Source organism: Bemisia tabaci, chromosome 7, assembly GCF_918797505.1.
Source record: "Bemisia tabaci chromosome 7, PGI_BMITA_v3".
In the NCBI taxonomy this organism is placed as follows: domain Eukaryota; kingdom Metazoa; phylum Arthropoda; class Insecta; order Hemiptera; family Aleyrodidae; genus Bemisia; species Bemisia tabaci.
Window position 1 is genome coordinate 47,903,540 of NC_092799.1, and position 17,282 is coordinate 47,920,821.

Here is a 17,282-nt window from a genome sequence, read left to right on the forward strand (position 1 = left end):
AATTCCTGAATATAATTCTCTAATGATAATACGGATATATTAATCATGCGGATATATTAATCATGCGGATGAACTTGAAGAGATGAATAACCTTCTCTCTGCAGTATCATTTAGATTGGTATTACATGGTATTACCTAGTGAATTAGAAAAACTGCAAGTATGTACTTACCTATTTGGATATAACAACATGATCTAACAAGACCATATTTTCCTCAGTTACATCGATTTTCTCAAAAGGTAAAGGCAGCACTTACAATCAGTTATAAATATACATATGTATAAATAAAATTATTCCATTGAATCTATTGACGGTGAAACTGCAGGAGTGCATAGGTACCTCTCAGTTCAGTTTGCCTGTTACAGACTTCCCGTCATACTTTTTTGTAAGAAGGTAATTTCTTAGCAACTGCCCTGATTGGTCTTCTTTGTGTGAAGAATATTCAATGAGAATTTCAAGTGATGGCGTTGGTTTTTTCTCCTTGGTCAAAATGAAAATGGAGCAAAGATTGTGAAACACTGTAAACAAGACACTGTTTCACTATCAAATGTGATGGAGCTTAGGGAGGTGCCTATTTTAAGCAGGATGTTTCAAAATCCCCAACTTAGTTTAATTTTTAATTTAAATGTTTTCCTACATAATAATAGACTGGCTTATATTTTTAATTTAAAAATCACAGATCTCTTCAGTCTTCTGTACTACATTACCTACCAGTTATGAAAGTAAAATATGAATTTTTCCACCACACGATGAAACTTTTTAGTTGAAAGATTAACTGTAGAGTTTTACAGAGCCTTTTTGAGTTTTTGACACCGTAGCTCTAGTTCTGAATTCACGAGCTTCTTAGATTTCAGGTTTTTTCAAGCAATGAATATAATTAATTTTCACTAAAAGAAAATTGTGTAAAACATAACTGAATTTTGCACGTAATCAACTGAGTGGAATCTCCAAAAGAAATGAATTGATGTGGCTCATTGATTGAGAGGTTTTTTATTAAGATTTTCTTACTTACTGATGCCTCAGGTAAGAATATTCTCTTGTTTCTTCTTCTTTTTTTTGCTGCAAGTAACAAAATACGTGTCACTCAAGCATTATGATCATATCAAGAGAGAAGTCAGCAAAAAAATATTAATATACTAAAGTAAGTATCTAGGTATTACATGAAAAAAGAGAATATTAGAGGCAAATTTTTGATAGCAGTAACCAATTCACAGTGTCTGACATTTTATGGCTGAGAAACAGAGGAATATATACAAAACTGGATATTGTAAACAATTCTTTATATTCAACATTATATAATTTACAAAATAAAAAATAAGTTCGAGCAACGTACTAAATACCCATTGGAATATACAAAATAAGAATAATAGAAACTAATTAAAATATAAAAGAATAATCTAACAGTCAAATTTCCAAGTGACCAGAAATGTTCCTCTTCGCCAATAAATTTGTAAAAAAAACTAAGTATTGGTAAATTAGGTAAAAACAAGTTGTTGGAGTATATTCACTCTTTAGGTCTGTAAGGAGAATCTTTTAGCACTTAGGTTGAAATTATAAATACCACAAATGAATCAGTAAAAACGAAACCACACTAACTCAGTAACTTGAAAATGCTCAATTTTCATTCAAGACAGTCAATTTTCTAAAAGTCATTGAAGGAAGCACATCTGTTCCAACAGATGCCCAAAGATGCCTTTAAAGTGTCCTTAAGTACTCGTCTTTCAGCACCAAAAATCTTTTTTTTTAGACTAACTTCTTCACCTACTGTACAGTTTTGTGTGTCTTGATTATTTTCATTTTTTCTAGTTGGTGCATTTTCGTTCTCACTGATTTAAATAACCTCCAAACATATTTTTGTAAATTGGAGGTAGGATGTTTTGAGTTTTGAAAATTACAGAATGAGAAAAAAAGTATGAGTTTTCTTCTTGAATTCGACGAAAATTACACTTAGGGACATTCTTTTTAGATTCTGAAATCAGAGCCAATTCCTTTCACTCTTTCTGTATTCGTCTTACAATAGAGGTAAATCAGGGGCAAAATTCAGAGGGTAACTGCTTTCCGACTTATTCCTGAATATTGTGGTTCAAGATTCCGGCAGTTCAGTTTGATAAAAGATTATGGCGAAAAGATTTTCCTTATTTTCACAGTTCGGAATTGAATTACTCAAAATCTCATAAATGTTTACTTTGCTCTTAATGAGATATGATAATTATAGAAGGTACTTTAATACTTCCGAAGAATTCTGTATCACTTATTTTTATTTTAAAATAAGATTTAACCTCCTCTGAAAATCTTACAACATGAGAATAATAACACGTAACTTAACTGAACCCAGAGTTTTGACTTTAGTATGAAGTTTGACACCTAAAGGTATAGTTAAAGGTCGCCTTATACCTACATCCAAATGCCTGACAATTTACTTCATATTTAAAAAAACGAATTTCCATGTAGATAAAAGTGATGAGGGACACTCCTCCCCTTATCAGGGTGTAAGAAGTTTTGGTACTTCAAAATCCCTAACGCTATTTTTTCTGACATTTCTTCTTGGGAACGTTGTAAAATCAGAAGTTCATGAAGAATATTCAGTAAAAATCTCAGTGAGATGCATGCCTTCACTTTCCGTAGGAATAAAATATTTGCAGAGATTCTGAAGCACCATAACCTATAACTGCCCTTCTCTCACCCAGTGCTTCAATTTCAACAATTTTGCAGCAAACATGGAAAGTAAAAAATTACAACTGATGAATATGGAATAACAATATAGAAAAAAAAGATAATGAAATAAAAAAAAAATTGGCACCTAAAGTATGATAAAATCCGAATCCCCGAAGTTAAAAAAGAATTAATCCAAACAACTTGTGATTCCTCCATTTTAATGAGACTTCAAATCATTCCTGAACTCAAACTTATACAGCTCATTACGTTGATTGAAAGCACAAGCTTTAAACAGGATATTGACAGTGAAACTCCCAAACAACGTACCTCAGTTTGCAACAATGGAGTATTCTTTTAATGTAAAACCACACAACATCAACTCTTGAAACCTTCAGTGATTTTCCTTCTCTCTGAGAAAAACAGTTTATGAAAATTTCAAGAAATCATGTAGAGTCGTTCTATTTTAAAATGTAAAAAGGGAGCGGAGATTTTGAAACACCCCAGACGTGATACATGGTTTGAAAGTTTCACTGTCGATATCTGGCGAGTTAAAAATCGGGAATGCAAATCCAGCAACAAATTCGAGCATGTCTTAACAAAGATAATAGTTCATTGGGACCATCAAAATCAGTATTTTCCAAATTACAGAACAATTCATTCAGTGGCATTCAGTGCCGGTAATTTTTATTTCTTTTTCTCAAATCAATTTTGAGTGAAACAAGTAAAAAAAGAGAATAAGTGAGTTCTTCAATACGATCTTACAGGTAAAAATCCGGCAGCCCTGCTAGATCGGCGATGTAGATCAACCGGCCATTTTATTCTCAGCATAAAAACAAAGAGAAGTCTTTCAAAAGAACAAATCTTTTAATAACAACAACAGCATCATATTAACTTCCAACTCAGAGCTTGTATTGAGGGGGACATGTGCTTGGAGGGGGACAGCAGGCTGATTGTTTAAATTGATGATGGATGAGGCAACAGACAAAGAAGACAAAGAGAAAATGAAGCGATTCTTTTGGTAGAAACAGGTGGTTTCAATGGACAAAAGAGGTAAGTAATAGACTAACCAATGGCAATCCACAAGAGAACCTGCAGAGAGTCCATCACTTTCCCCCTTAGTCTATATCAACTACCTGTTTCAACCTAAAGGACCTCTCCATTTTCCCCATGTCCTATTCGTCTATTGCTTTGTCTATCAATTTTTATAATCAGACGGCAAAAGTCTGAGTCTGCTCAAGAGGGAGGAATGAGGCTAAGGCCGAGAAAAAAAAAAAAAAAAATTAATGAAACCATTTTGGGGGTAGCGCTTCTGGATCACACTCTGTAAAAAAAAAAAAAAAAAAAAAAAAAAACTGATGTACAGAGAGAGAGAGAGGAGGTTTCTATCGAAGTACTTCATAATTTATGGCAAGCAAGGGTGTTGATCTGTTTTACAGATAGTGTGCATGGGAGAAAGGGCGTTAAATAAAAAAAGACGGAAAAATTATTTTTCCTTACAATTTGACCCTTCACAATTCACATCCAGTCTGGAAATATTAGAAAGTATCAGGTTTCAATATGATACTCATATATATTGATGGTCAAACTATGAGCCTACAGCCAACTCAGTTGGTGACTGCGGTTGTATTGGTGTCAAATTTCTATCACATTTTACATTTTTGAAAGATTTCCTCGGTATTGCACAAGATTCTTTGTGCAATTCCTCCCTACTCTTTCTGTATTATTCTCCGTAAAGTTTGTTAAAAAATACATGATATCTTTTCTTACAAAAAAATAAAACTAGGGCAAATTTAGGAATACCGCAATTGGGTTATGTATTTTTATGATTTTACCATGCATAGGCATTTTTTCAAAGAAAAAACTTCACCAAATGAAAAACCCAATATAGTGAAAATTAAAACACTACAAGATATTTTTTCCCATCAAAATTTCAAGAAGAACACATGGATCATGTTTAAAAATTTTGAAATCCTCTTGTGAATGAGAAATTAGTGTTTACAGTATAGTTTACATCAGTATAATCAAAATCAAATTTTCTGCTTGCCAAAAAATCAAAATCAACAAGGATCAAATTCACCATTACAAACAAAATAACAATCGAAAAAAAATAACTGGGGTGTTTTACAAAATTTTCCCTCCTCCTTTTGATACTTGATCCTCTTAGGATTATGGAGAAAATTCAGCACACTAAAAAAATTATTTTATCCTAGGGCAAACTGAAATTAATTTCATAAAAACTTTTGCTTAAATAGAATTTGGTTTTTTTGGGCGAGTCAGAAGTTTGAATCGGCAGATATAGGGACGGTAGTTATGAGTGACTGACTCCCACACTGAATTTGGAAACTGTCAACATGACCATCGAATTCTGGGCGAAATTTTGATAGGAATCCATACACTGAGGGGCTGAAGTTCTTACTCTCTTTCGCCTGTTGATGAAGAATGGTAGAGATGAAGATATTGCAGGTCCAACTTTAGGTCATAAAAATTACGAAGAATAAAAAGAAAAATATTAGAACAGCAAAAATCTTTATCATGAGCCAGCGATTAGAACTGACCGACTGAAAGTATCGCAGGATTTCATGATGAGCTGCATCTACATTTAGAGTTGCATCCGTAACATTGGAGTCAATCCTGAAAACAGAGAGGAATCATCTTGTTAAACATTTCTGAGGAAGTTTGTATTGATGAACACAAAACTTTAGTTTGAAACTCAGATAAATGAACTAGGATAAGTTTAAAATTTCCTTACATCTATCGTAATCCACCTAAAATTATGACTGAGAAACAATTGAATACATGAGAATGAAAGCACATCAACTCTGCAAAATAGAGTCACTTCTGCACTCAGTCTCAGAGGATGTAAGTGGCTGATAAAATGAATGTAAACAAACGAGTTAGATCATGCAGTTCAAAGTCTCAAAAAAACAAAGAGTTAGGTAAACTTTTTACCTCTCAACCATTTCTTCTTGCTCTTTAACCATGACTGCAAGCTGCTGGAAAATTCCTCCTAGTTCAACGATTGTTGATTCAATATTCTGCATCGTCTCAGCCCTGCTTTGAAGATATTGATCCTACAAAGTTACAAAAAAAAATTAGGCTCAATCTCTAATAACGTGAATGGATTACATGTTCAGACAATAACTCAATCTAATTGTTGACGGACAGTCATGAAATGGACAAGCAACATTTCATAGCGCTTCCAATTTGAGGGCAGCTAAATTCACAAAAATTATGATTTTGGTTTCTAAGCTCAGCAGACAGCTCCAAGTAAGCTACTTTTTTATTTCTATTAAAAGAAGTTCAAGATATTCTGTGAAAATTGATGTGGATAAGAATATATCGTACTTGCAAATTCTCTAAAGTACATAGAGGATAATTGCACAATAGAAAACTTCAAATATCTCTGAAAGAACTTTCACGAATAAAGGAATACCATGTATCTATGCCAGTAAAATTTAAAAGTTATTCTGACAGGTGATAAAATTCTACGAAATTTGACGGAAGATTCAGACTATGTAGGCCTGTAGTTACAAATATTTGCAAAGAAAGTTTAATTTGAAGCACAAGTGGAGGCTCTAGATATTAGCTGCCCAGATTAAAAAATCGTTGAATGAAAAGGAAAATGTATGCAATTTTTTGAGGACCAAAAGAAAATGTATGTAATTTTTTGAGGACCATAGCCGATTTTTTAGGAGCATTTTAACAATGCCACCTGAAGGTTTGGAACACTGCCAAAAGATTTTGAATCTAAGACCAGCCTAGGTCACAAGATCAAACCGTACCATCAATGTATCAGATGTTGCAATTGGTTCAAGACATCGAATAAGTCGATCACAACATCTAACCTTGATATATGAATCGTTTGACCCTGCCTAACCAGAGATGCAGGGACGCTTTCGTACCATTCAACCTTGTGAACTGATGTTGGTAATTTTTGTTACCTTGTTTGTTCTTTTTTAGAACTTACTCTGACTTGGCGGCTATTTGGGAATTTCCCAGAAATTCATGCGTCTAAGCTCCACTTCCATTTAAAGTGATTCAAAGTGATCGGGGAGCACGATTCACTACTATGTAATGATGCTACATAGTCTGTGTCTTTGAGAGGCAGTGTTTTGCAAGCAGTATATCGTAATGTGCGAATGGAGAATTTGCATGCAAATTTTTTATGGCTTCATCTGAAAGTGCTCAAAAAGCTGATTTCACAGTATTTTTCATAATTTTTTTTCTGATATGGGAAATAGTATGAAACAGATTTAAAAGTGAGAAAATGCACCGCCTAGTGGCATCATTTCCCATTTAAACACACATATTTTAGCAGAATAGATCATTTTGTCATATCTTCTCCAATAATTGTTCAATTCATGAACAAAGGGTATCCTCGTGTTCAGTTCACTCAGTAGTTTCAACTTACACACGAAATTCATCAAATTTCAGACACCTGTAAATTCTCTATTAATGCATGAAACTGCTCCATCTGAGATTATCAGAATAACCAAAGGAAATTTTACAGAAACTTTCATTGGATTTCCTTTGACAAAATAAGACTTGAGAGGAAATTAGGCAATTTCAAATGCAGTTACGTTGATTCTAATTGAATCTACCTAGTTATAGTTTTGTTGTAAACACTAAACTTTTGGTATGGAGTGTAGCCAAGTGCTAGAAATAATGTGACAACTTCTTTTAAAAAAAAAACCTTACATTTTATTAATTAACTTTGACCAGAGGTGAAAGTTAATTAATAAAATGTAAGGTTTTTTTTTAAAAGAAAATGTTACATTATTTCTAGCACTTGGCTACACTCCATACCAATATATTCAGTGCTACTGCCTTTTAGACATTGTGTAATACGATGTTCGCTGAACTTGATTAAACTTTCAGTGAAAGGAAAAATCTCACCGTTTCATCATACATCATTGTTGCCTGTTTTTGAACCATACTCTGTTGCTGCATAGGGACCAATTGATTATCTAGATTGATGGCTACTTGCTCATCTTGAAGGAGCACCGAGTTTTTGAGCGGACTCGAGACGGATGCACTTGGAAGAGGGGATGAAAACTGATCTCTCCTGGCTTTTGCTTGTTTTAGGCTCTGAAAAGACACATGGGTTGAGATTAGGATACTTGGGCACTTAGGTGTTTTTTCTAGCAGGCACAGTGAAAAGAGATAAATAAATATTTTATTGTCATTCTGGTCCTTGCACACGAACTAGCTCATTTTAACAGAATGAATTCATTCCGTTAATTACAGTTACAATTCTAACTATCTTCGACATTTTTCAGAGACTCCGCAGTTTGGATGTCTTTGATTAGACTTTAACTCCACTTCAAAAAATGCCTCTTGAACTATCTTTTGCATAATAATTTATGTTATGTTTAATATTATGTTATGTTTTATATTATGTTTAATATTATTAGACATAACATGGATAGTGGATATATGTTAGATGCCAACATCCGACAAGTATTATCTTGTGCTTGTTTTTTCAGAAAGGACTGCCACCAAGAACATGCTGGAGCATAAGAAAAATTTTCTTTTACTATTTCGCAAACATCATACTCTCTTACACAACCAATGAGACAGTGGTATCCATTTTTTTAAATTTATTATTCGAAAGTGCGGAGAGAGATGAGCTTCTAAGAATTTTTCCCGACTTTTTCAAACCCGAATGACGAAGAGACTCCGTTTCAAAAATGACAAAATTGCAACTAGTTTAACGGTATTTTTGGCAGGCTATGGTAGTGTAGCCAGAAAGGGGAACCAGCGTTTGCTGATCGGCTGAACTCAGCTAGAGGCTTTGCCTCGCTACGTCAACTCGAAGCTCAGTTTTTGATTGGTCAGATTTTGATGTGCTTTTTCTTCCTTTAGAAGTGCTTCTATGAGTTTTTTGGTTTTTTCTTGAACTGTCACATGGGATAAACGGTACTACAACACTGTAAAAGTTCCTTGCCATTGCCCTAATTTTATACTTATAAAGTCTGAGTTGATGAACTCTGCAAAAGTTATCATCACCAAGAAAAGAATCACCTTTGGCCTCACAGACTGAACTCTAATTTTAAACTTTTTTAACTTACTTCTGTCCGAACTTCTAGGACTTGTTTAAATTCTGAAGACATGGAAGCTAGTTTTGACTGGAGCGCTATCACAACACTAGATGAATGTGACAAAAGGTGATGTCGTCCATTGTTCTGTTGTGACTGTTTTTGAAAATTAGCCACTTCATGCAGTTTCCCAATCTCCTTTCGCAAACAGTCAATATCTTCTTTGATGATGTACGTCAATTCCTGAATTTCTGTTGGTCTATCGTTAAATAGAGACTTCCGCTTTGCCACTGTATCAAACAAACCAAAACTGGTAAGATAAAAGTTCCGATTGCGAGTGGATTGATAATCAATTAGAATCATCTTTGGCAGGTTCTACTCATGTATAGGTTCTTAAAAATCAGCTTGGGCACTAGAGATAAAAGTATCCACTCAAACTTTATACTTGATAATAATTATCGAGTGTTAAGTAAGTAATTGATCTTTTTCAAAATTATTTTGAACAAGATCAGTTACAAAGAGTCAAATATTAGTGCTGATTTTTCCTGCAAGCAGAAAAACAAATAATGATATTGATATAGGACTGCTTCTGAATAGGCAAGCACTATTCCAAAGCATACAACTTTGGGTATCTTTTACAGTGGTCATGACACACTGCAGTAGGAATTGAATGACACTTCGGTGCTACTTTTAGGAGAGTCTTGAGGTTTCATTTACACAACCAATTATTCTAATAAATGCTGTCAATCACCATAAAGTGGATATGTACATTTCTTTGAAGTTAACAGCATTTTATTAGTCTGCTTAGCAACCTTTCTGTGTTTTCCTCTGTGATTTTCTGTCCTATCTCAGTTTGACTTAGTTGGACCTAAGTTTGGAAGAATTATCCTTTTTTTTTCTCCTTTTTTCTCTGAATAAACTCGAGGTAATGACTTTTTCATCAAATTTATAATAAATCTGAATTTGACCATTAATCTGTTCAGACTTAGACGTAGGATAGGAGTTCTATTGCATTTAAGCTGAACAGCCGCAACTGTGCACAAAGGAAACATTACGAGAAGGAAGCATTCATCATTAATAACTCATTAAGACTACTGTGAATTGGAATCGATGTGCAATACAAAGGGCATTGCTTGCTTCAAATGAGATGGTTTAAAAAAATAAATTGAAAATTGATTGATGAAAAATTTGTGCGCACACTTACAAAAAGTTAATTTTTCTAGTTTTGCATAAGTGCTACTGATATGTTTTCCTATTACTTTTGCCGTGTCCATAAATTCTCTATAACTTTGAAGTGATTTTGCTTTTCGCGGGTCCTGAGATTGTCTAACCACAGTTTTAATCTGTCTGAACTGGAGCGATTGGACCGCATTGCAAAATTCCTTTGTCCGGTCTCGACTTGACATTTTAGCCACAGGTTGTAAATTCAGGCCTTTGTTGGGAGCAGATCCTGTTTCATCGCAATTGTAGATGCTCGGATTTAAACTTGAGCTGCCAGGAAAGCTAATAGTGTCCCAATCCCCTCCTTGATCTAGTTCTGAGCCAACCCTTCGGCGACGAGCTGTCATTTGACTCGACCACAAAATGCATCAATCTGTAAAAAGTGTAAGGCATTAGATGAAAATCCAGTTAACCATGAAGGGATTGGTAGTCATAGAAAAATCTCTGGGATATACTTCAGTTTGAAAACACAGGATGATAGAAAATACTCCACTCGCAGCAGCCATTTGAATTGGATATCACTGTTGATTTAAATTGGTAAACAAAAAAAAGTACGCCATAGTTTAGAATGTAGACCAGTGTTCTGCCTTCCTCCTACAATTTTAGGAGCCACCTTGGCCGGAAAGCTCAATTCTTAGGAGCCAAATTAAATTTTTGCATGCGGGCCATAGCAAATGAAAATTTTTGGAAGGCATGAAATTCTCGCTCTCGGGCTGCGCTGCAAACGGTGCGTATAGAGAGCGCTTCATTGCTACCGCTGCTACCCAATTGCAAGTTCAATCCGTCACATTTTTAAGGCGCCACAATGGCCCAGCCCCCCAATTTTTAGGCACGAAGGCCCGATTTTTAGGTGCATTTAGCGCATGGCTCCCGGGGAAGGCAGAACACTGATGTGGACTGTTCAAAAACCTGGTGAAGGCCTCAACCATTCTTATACAATACATTATGATTTGTTAAGGCGCCATCTAGTTGGTCCGGAGCAAGGATTGCTCTAGTATTCAACCAAGCATTCATGGAAAGTAACATCGAATTTTATCTGGACTTTGCTCGGTAGAAATGAGGTTTCTAAAGAGAAGGTTTTTAAATACAACATATTGGTCAGTAGATTATTTCTTTAACTCTCCGGAGAAGATTAATCTGTTCTACTGTATGATGACCATACTGTGTAAATGGCAAATATAAGAACTCTATTATAAGGTGCATACGACCGTCAAGAGGGCTAATGGCAAAATTACACATATTTCTGTCAAACAAAACTATGTGCACTAAGACATGAGCCCTGAGACCCATAAGAATATATGCATGACAGGGCGCACGTTATAATGCACATAGTTTCGTTTGACAGAAATACGTCAAATTGGTCCTGATTTCAAATTGTCTCTTCGATGGACACCACTGATTCTTCAGCATCGAAATATGAGGTTACAAAAGGTCCAAGTCTGCAACTTTAGTTCAACGTGTTTGGACGCAATTGTGATATGCATCAGCCTCAACGGTGCTTACCAAATAGTCTCATTGGGAGTTTTACGCCATTGTTGAACTCATGTTAGAGTTGCGTACTTAACCTGTGACTGCCAGGGCTGTGCAATACTCAACCAGTCTACCCAGTATCTCTAAGCCGGTACAAAGGCTGCGGGCAAGGTCTGAGATAGTCAACATATTTGGCAAATATTAGGGTTGAGTTGTTACTGTCAGATCTCTGAGCGATATCATTAAAGCATCCCTCGACACATTTATATTTCAAACAGTTGACCTGTCGAATAGGTATTGGTCGCCACCAAACTTGTGCTGTGAACCTTAAAACAAGAATTGTCGGTCACTAACCTCACTCGGAGTCCTCTGCGACTCCCTCATAAAATTGGACTTCAGGTAGTTCCAACTAGCGGTGATGACAAGATTCTGATCCTACGAATGACAGATGTCACAAGTAAATTCACAGTTGATTAATGATGCCCACAAATGATCATTACTTGGAGCTTTATCAGTTGCTGATGGATGGAAAAAAATGATATTGCGAATGAAACTGACAATAAAAACTGAGATTGATATACTTTACACTGTTATCCATCAGTTTTCAAACTTATCTACTCATAAGAAACTGTCTGGATTAGGTGCAGGAAGAACAGACTGAAAACTGAAACACACCATTCCATATTATAAAACAGCAGAGCTACACCATGCTACACTCGATTATTCAAATTCAAATTACCTAAATTCATGGATAAAATTGTGAAACTTATAGGAACTATTGGAGGAAATTGGTCATTTCTAACCTACACGTCACAACAAACACGTAAGAAACGGCGGGGTGCATGGAGAAAAAGAAGAAGCGGCGGTGGCAGGCGGAGAAGAAATGTACTTTTCTACGTCACAGCTAAAAATGAAACCGCCCTTCTGATTGGTCAATAGGACCGCGGGAAAACCGAGACCTCTTTGAAATTTAAAACGGAGTGGGAAAGGTCCCACTTACATGGGCTCTAACACCTCGGAACTAAGACTCTTCATGTTTCAATATGTTTTTCTATCAATGTTCGACTGGAGCTGAAAATAATTTGGAAGTTAAAAAAATATATTTCATATAATAACAACTTTTATCTCGACTCATCCCGTTTTGAAGGTATAAGAGGGGGTATTTTCAATATTTTATGGAGAAACGCACTTAATGTTAACTTTTTACCCATATTCTAGCGTATTCGTATTCTGTAAGTGTTTTTCCACTGAAATAAAGGGACTCAAGTTTTTTATGGATCCTTAGGTTCTAGTTATTGATCCTTGGAGGTCAGAGTACAAAGAAGCAGTTTCATTTCTTTGAGAAAAATGAGTCGGAATTTCTAAATTTCATGGCATCAAATGGTTGAAATGAATTTTGACCATAAATTATGCAGCTTAAAAATGATGCTTTGATGTTCAACTGTAAAAAGTGTCACATTGCGACTAGCTTCAGTAGAGCACCAATACAACTATCTTTAAACCTTTATCTTTTTTTTTCTTTTTTGGTTTAGTTATTTTTTTTTTTCAAAATCTGAACTTGCGCCTACCTCTCCAAATATCTCACATTTGAAAGAAAACAGATTGAAAATTGTTTTCTTCTTCTCTATTCCTTGTTTCAATCAAATAGTTAAGACCTTAGAAAGTTAGAAGCTTACAGAAGGCAAAAGAGGGCTTGCAGTAAAACTAAAAACTTCACATACTATAGTTGTACAAAAATGCATTTATTATTAGGAGTACAAAGAAGAACGTATGATTTAATTAGCAGCCAGAAACAGTATCACAAGGCAGATTGCATTTTATGCAGTGAAAATTATAAATATGCAGGTGCGAAAATCAAAATTGACAAAAAACATTGCGGAAAACCCTACCTGAAATAGGTATACTATCATTTTTTATACAATTTAATTTATACAACCTATACAAATTGGTAATGTTTCCAATATCTGATGGCAGATACAGCTTTTTACGTTTTTTCTACAGTAATGTGATGGCACTGCCGGAATACTGTCAATGAATTGTTAGGCATACCTAATCCGATCAGTTTCAGCTTTGTTGGAAGGTGTATGTTTACCTCTGGCATCGGTTTTGGCGTGATTGCCAGTGGAACTTGTCTTCAGAGCAAGGCGGAAGGCCATTGGGCTGACATCTAAGGTGGCACATAAAAATTTAAGACAAATTTTTTTTATTTTGTTCAATGCCATTGATGTTTAATTTATATTCTGTATTAAAGAAGCAGCTTGACTCACCACCCTTCTTTCTATGCCTTTTCACATGGACCTGCTTCATTCAACTTAACAACCAATTCTTCTTTTGAGTAATAGTCTTTGAGACCATGGTATTCAACAAAAATTATTTTCCTATCTTTTTCAAAAATGCTTTTACAATTTTTATAACAGGAAGTATTATCACAGCATGGATTTGGCTTCATTGATTTATTGGACTCTGCATCAGCGGCCATTTTTTTCATTTGTCTTTTATTAATGCGTTTTTTTTTTCAATTTAGGAGAGTCAATTTGAACAGAATTTTGGGACGAAAGAGGAGAAGTTTGGAAAATAGAAGAACTAGGTTTGCTAGGCTCAACAACAGGGTCTTGAAAAATAGAGTCTTGTAGAAACAAACTAGAGGAAGTATGTTTGGTAAGATCAAAAACTGGATCTTGAAGAATTGAGTCTTGTATAGGCAGAGCAGAAGAACTAGTTTTGTTAAGGTGACTCGTCAAGCTCAAGTGACGTGGTCGAACTGGCATGTGATATATTGCATCTTTTAGGTAAAAAATCTCGGCAGATTTTGAATTTTCAGCAAAAAAAAGGACGATAGCCCCAGCGTATGAGCCTAAAGAATCATTCTAAACCCAAAAATCGGCAAAATTCAGAGAAATGAAAGCAGAATAGTGTTTGGAAAAAAACCTCGCATTTGATACAGAAATCAATAGCTGAATCGAATGCAAGGTTTTTTTCCAAACACTATCCTGCTTTCATTTCTCTGAGTTTTACCGATTTTAGGGTTTAGAATGATTCTTTAGGCTCATGCGCAGGGGCTATCGTCCTTTTTTTTGCTGAAAATTCAAAGTCTGCCGAGATTTTTTACCTAAAAGATGCGATATATCGCATGCCAGTTCGACCACTTCTTCGGAGCTTGACGAATCACCTTAAGTTCAACAACTGGATCTTGAAAAGGTGGATCTTGCGGAAAATTTTGAAGCTGTTGGACAGACAATCTGTCCTAGTTGTATTAATGCTATGTTGGTAGTACCTATTCAAGTGCACCTCTGGTGCTAACCTCTGTTATCTTTGTAAGATCCGCCATGATCCTCTAATTGCTCATGTACTTCTCTCAATACAGCTTGTGTCTAATGGCCTAATCCTCTGCGTTCTCGTTCTCTTCTTCCTAAATGATCGCTCCAACAGAAGCAAAGAAGAATCAGAGGTATCTACAAGAACATAAGTGTAATTACTATCAGGTACACGATCCATGACGTTAAAGTCAAAGCTGATTGGCACTCCACTAGCCAACAATACTTCCCAATTTATTTGGGAATTCAAATTTTCTTCGCACATCTGGAACATGCAGAAATAGAAATAATTAGAATTGCTCAGAAACTTTTGAATTGAAACTGAATAAAAGCTTAATTCTGAAATGTACTGCTTTAATTGTAGAATCAATCAAATCATTAGGGCCTATTACATTGATTTTTTCCAGCAAGTACTGATACAGGGACAAGATACACTGGCCAATCGTTCGAAGTTAGAGGGAGTACGTGGTATCACAACCTACAAGCCTCGATCAATAGGATGCGTTGAGAGCTCTGTGGGGTACAAATTTCTGGAATGGTATAACCGCACCATTTTGGATATTTTGGTGTTACTTTCCTTTTTGCTGGCCCTTGCAGAGCTTCCTACAGTTAGATAGAAAAAGTACTTTCCTGTTATAATTTCGTAAAACTAGGCTAATGATTAAATAAAAAAATTGTAATGGAAAAATTCTCCTTCAAACCAAGCAATACTTTCTATCTAAGTAAACATGTACACCTTAAAATACTGACTCTATGTTTGCTTTGACGGCTGTAATTGAATCAGTGAGGATGAAAAAATGCCAACTTAGAAAAATGTCAATGTTCAGAGGACCCATTAAACTGCACAGTAGCGCATCCATGCGTATTTACAGTGCATCCATTGCAATTTAGCGTTTTGAGTGTCTTTCCATACACCTTTTTTGGCACTAAAAAGCTTTTTTACACTGACCATTTCACCTACTGTGCAGTTTTTGGCGTCTCCTGAACATTTTAATTTTTCCCAGTTTTTCATTCTCACTGCTTTAATTAGAAGTCCATCCTTTTTGGACAGAGCAGATTGCAAGTTCTTGCATTGACTCTTTGTTGGATGGACTGGGTGGTGGTGGAAGTCTAAAATAGGAAGTGCTTCATACAAACGTCAGTCAGTTTCTAATGTACTCAAACACACTGTGGCTCAGCTTTTTAAGACTCAATAAATGATTGCCATATTCAAAACTGTAGTCAGATGCAAACTGAGTGTAAATGATGAAAAAATTAAGGTTCTTAGCTTGCCATGAGAAAGGAGAATCATTCTTTTCCTTTGATATATCTCATCTATTAGGAATGACATCACACTTTAATACATATTTTGACTCTACCTGTATGCACATCAATTAAACCCTATCTTCACTTTCCGGGTTCTGTAGACCACTGGAAACTTGGTAAAGATTATTAAATATAGGTACAAGACCAAGAACTCACCTCTTTTCAACTGGATGTTCTGGGTTAGTATTTAAACAGTCCTCTGATGACTGGCTGAGTTAAAGGCAGATCAGTCTTCAAAAAATAGAAAACATGGTAAGCAAGTTAGGGATGCTATAGCCGCCGACACTTGTAGGCACTATGTAGAGGAATTACCACCTTGAATAGGACCAAGAACTGCTTGTGTTCAACTTCACGTTGTAGAGAAAATCCAATGAAACCTCCTGAAAAATAAAACAATGAAAATTTCAAGCCGGAAGAATACAGTAGTAGTAAAAGTTAAGGTTAAAAAGTTGCCTACCACAATGTTTTAGGTACATAGCGATGGTGAAACTGCAAATAGCGTATGTAGGGGCATGGGACGTGCCCATTTTTAGAAGTTTTCTTTACGTTCGTCTTTTGCAGTCTTTTAAGTATTATTCGCCCAGTGAGGCAACAGAGCGTTATATAAGTTTTATATAAGACTTGTTTTCTTTGCTTGTTATATAACCCATTGATTGTTATGTAATCACTATGCCTTGTTGTATAACCCATTGGCAGTTACGCAACTACTATTTTCACATTATGTAACTCAAGGTCAGAATTACGCAACCATTTCTATATAAGCCCATGCGGTCAGACAGGCGGCGGTCAGTCTTTCTCTTTGCTCTGTCTTTGCACGCCGGTCAAGGCTGCTTCCTCTCACCTTTCCGGCACGCTGGTAAAAGTTGCCACTTTCTAACTTTCTTGCACGCTGGTTAAAGCTGCATTCTTCAAACTTTCTTGCACGCTGGTTAAAGCTGCATTCTTCAAACTTTCTTGCACGCTGGTTAAAGCTGCATTCTTCAAACTTTCTTGCACGCTGGTTAAAGCTGCATTCTTCCATCTTTCCAGCTTGCTGGTAAAAGCTGCCACTTTCTAACTTTCATGCACGCTGGTCATAGCTGCATTCTTCCAACTTTCTTGCACGCTGGTTAAAGCTGCATTCTTCTAACTTTCTTGCACGCTGGTAAAAGCTGCTATTGTCATCCTCTGAACTGATCATGAGCACGCCGGTCAAGGCTGCACTTTAACTTAAGTATATCCTTTTTTCCAGATGTCATTTTCGTTTCTACTTTTGTCAGCACGCCGGTCAAGGCTGCTTA

General features: G+C 35.7%; 3 protein-coding genes across 8 annotated transcripts in view; 1 reads left to right on the forward strand and 2 right to left on the reverse strand.

Annotated features, from left to right (window-relative positions):
- The window catches only part of LOC109036822 (uncharacterized), a 319,487-nt gene that overhangs the window by 236,897 nt on the left and 65,308 nt on the right, over nt 1-17,282 (forward strand). The window lies entirely within an intron of this gene.
- On the reverse strand, nt 1,263-12,213 carry LOC109039689 (syntaxin-5). 2 transcript variants are annotated; one of them, XM_019055290.2, is made up of 6 exons: nt 11,738-12,213; nt 9,897-10,286; nt 8,726-8,982; nt 7,551-7,742; nt 5,604-5,725; nt 1,263-5,285 (listed from the first exon to the last, which is right to left on the reverse strand). In XM_019055290.2, exons 2-6 carry the CDS (start codon nt 10,258-10,260, stop codon nt 5,126-5,128), a joined length of 1,095 nt encoding a protein of 364 aa, XP_018910835.1. In that variant the 5' UTR covers nt 10,261-10,286; nt 11,738-12,213; the 3' UTR covers nt 1,263-5,125. The 2 variants fall into 2 exon arrangements, with proteins under 2 accessions (XP_018910835.1, XP_018910836.1); XM_019055291.2 differs by having other exon boundaries at nt 12,123-12,211.
- The window catches only part of LOC109039692 (uncharacterized), a 37,984-nt gene continuing 33,806 nt past the window's right edge, over nt 13,105-17,282 (reverse strand). For all 3 annotated transcript variants that reach the window (XM_072302303.1, XM_072302304.1, XM_072302302.1), the window contains 2 exons: nt 16,159-16,382; nt 13,105-14,962 (listed from right to left, as the gene is read on the reverse strand). The gene's annotated coding sequence lies outside the window, so the exon portion shown is untranslated. The remainder of the gene's footprint in view (nt 14,963-16,158; nt 16,383-17,282) is intronic.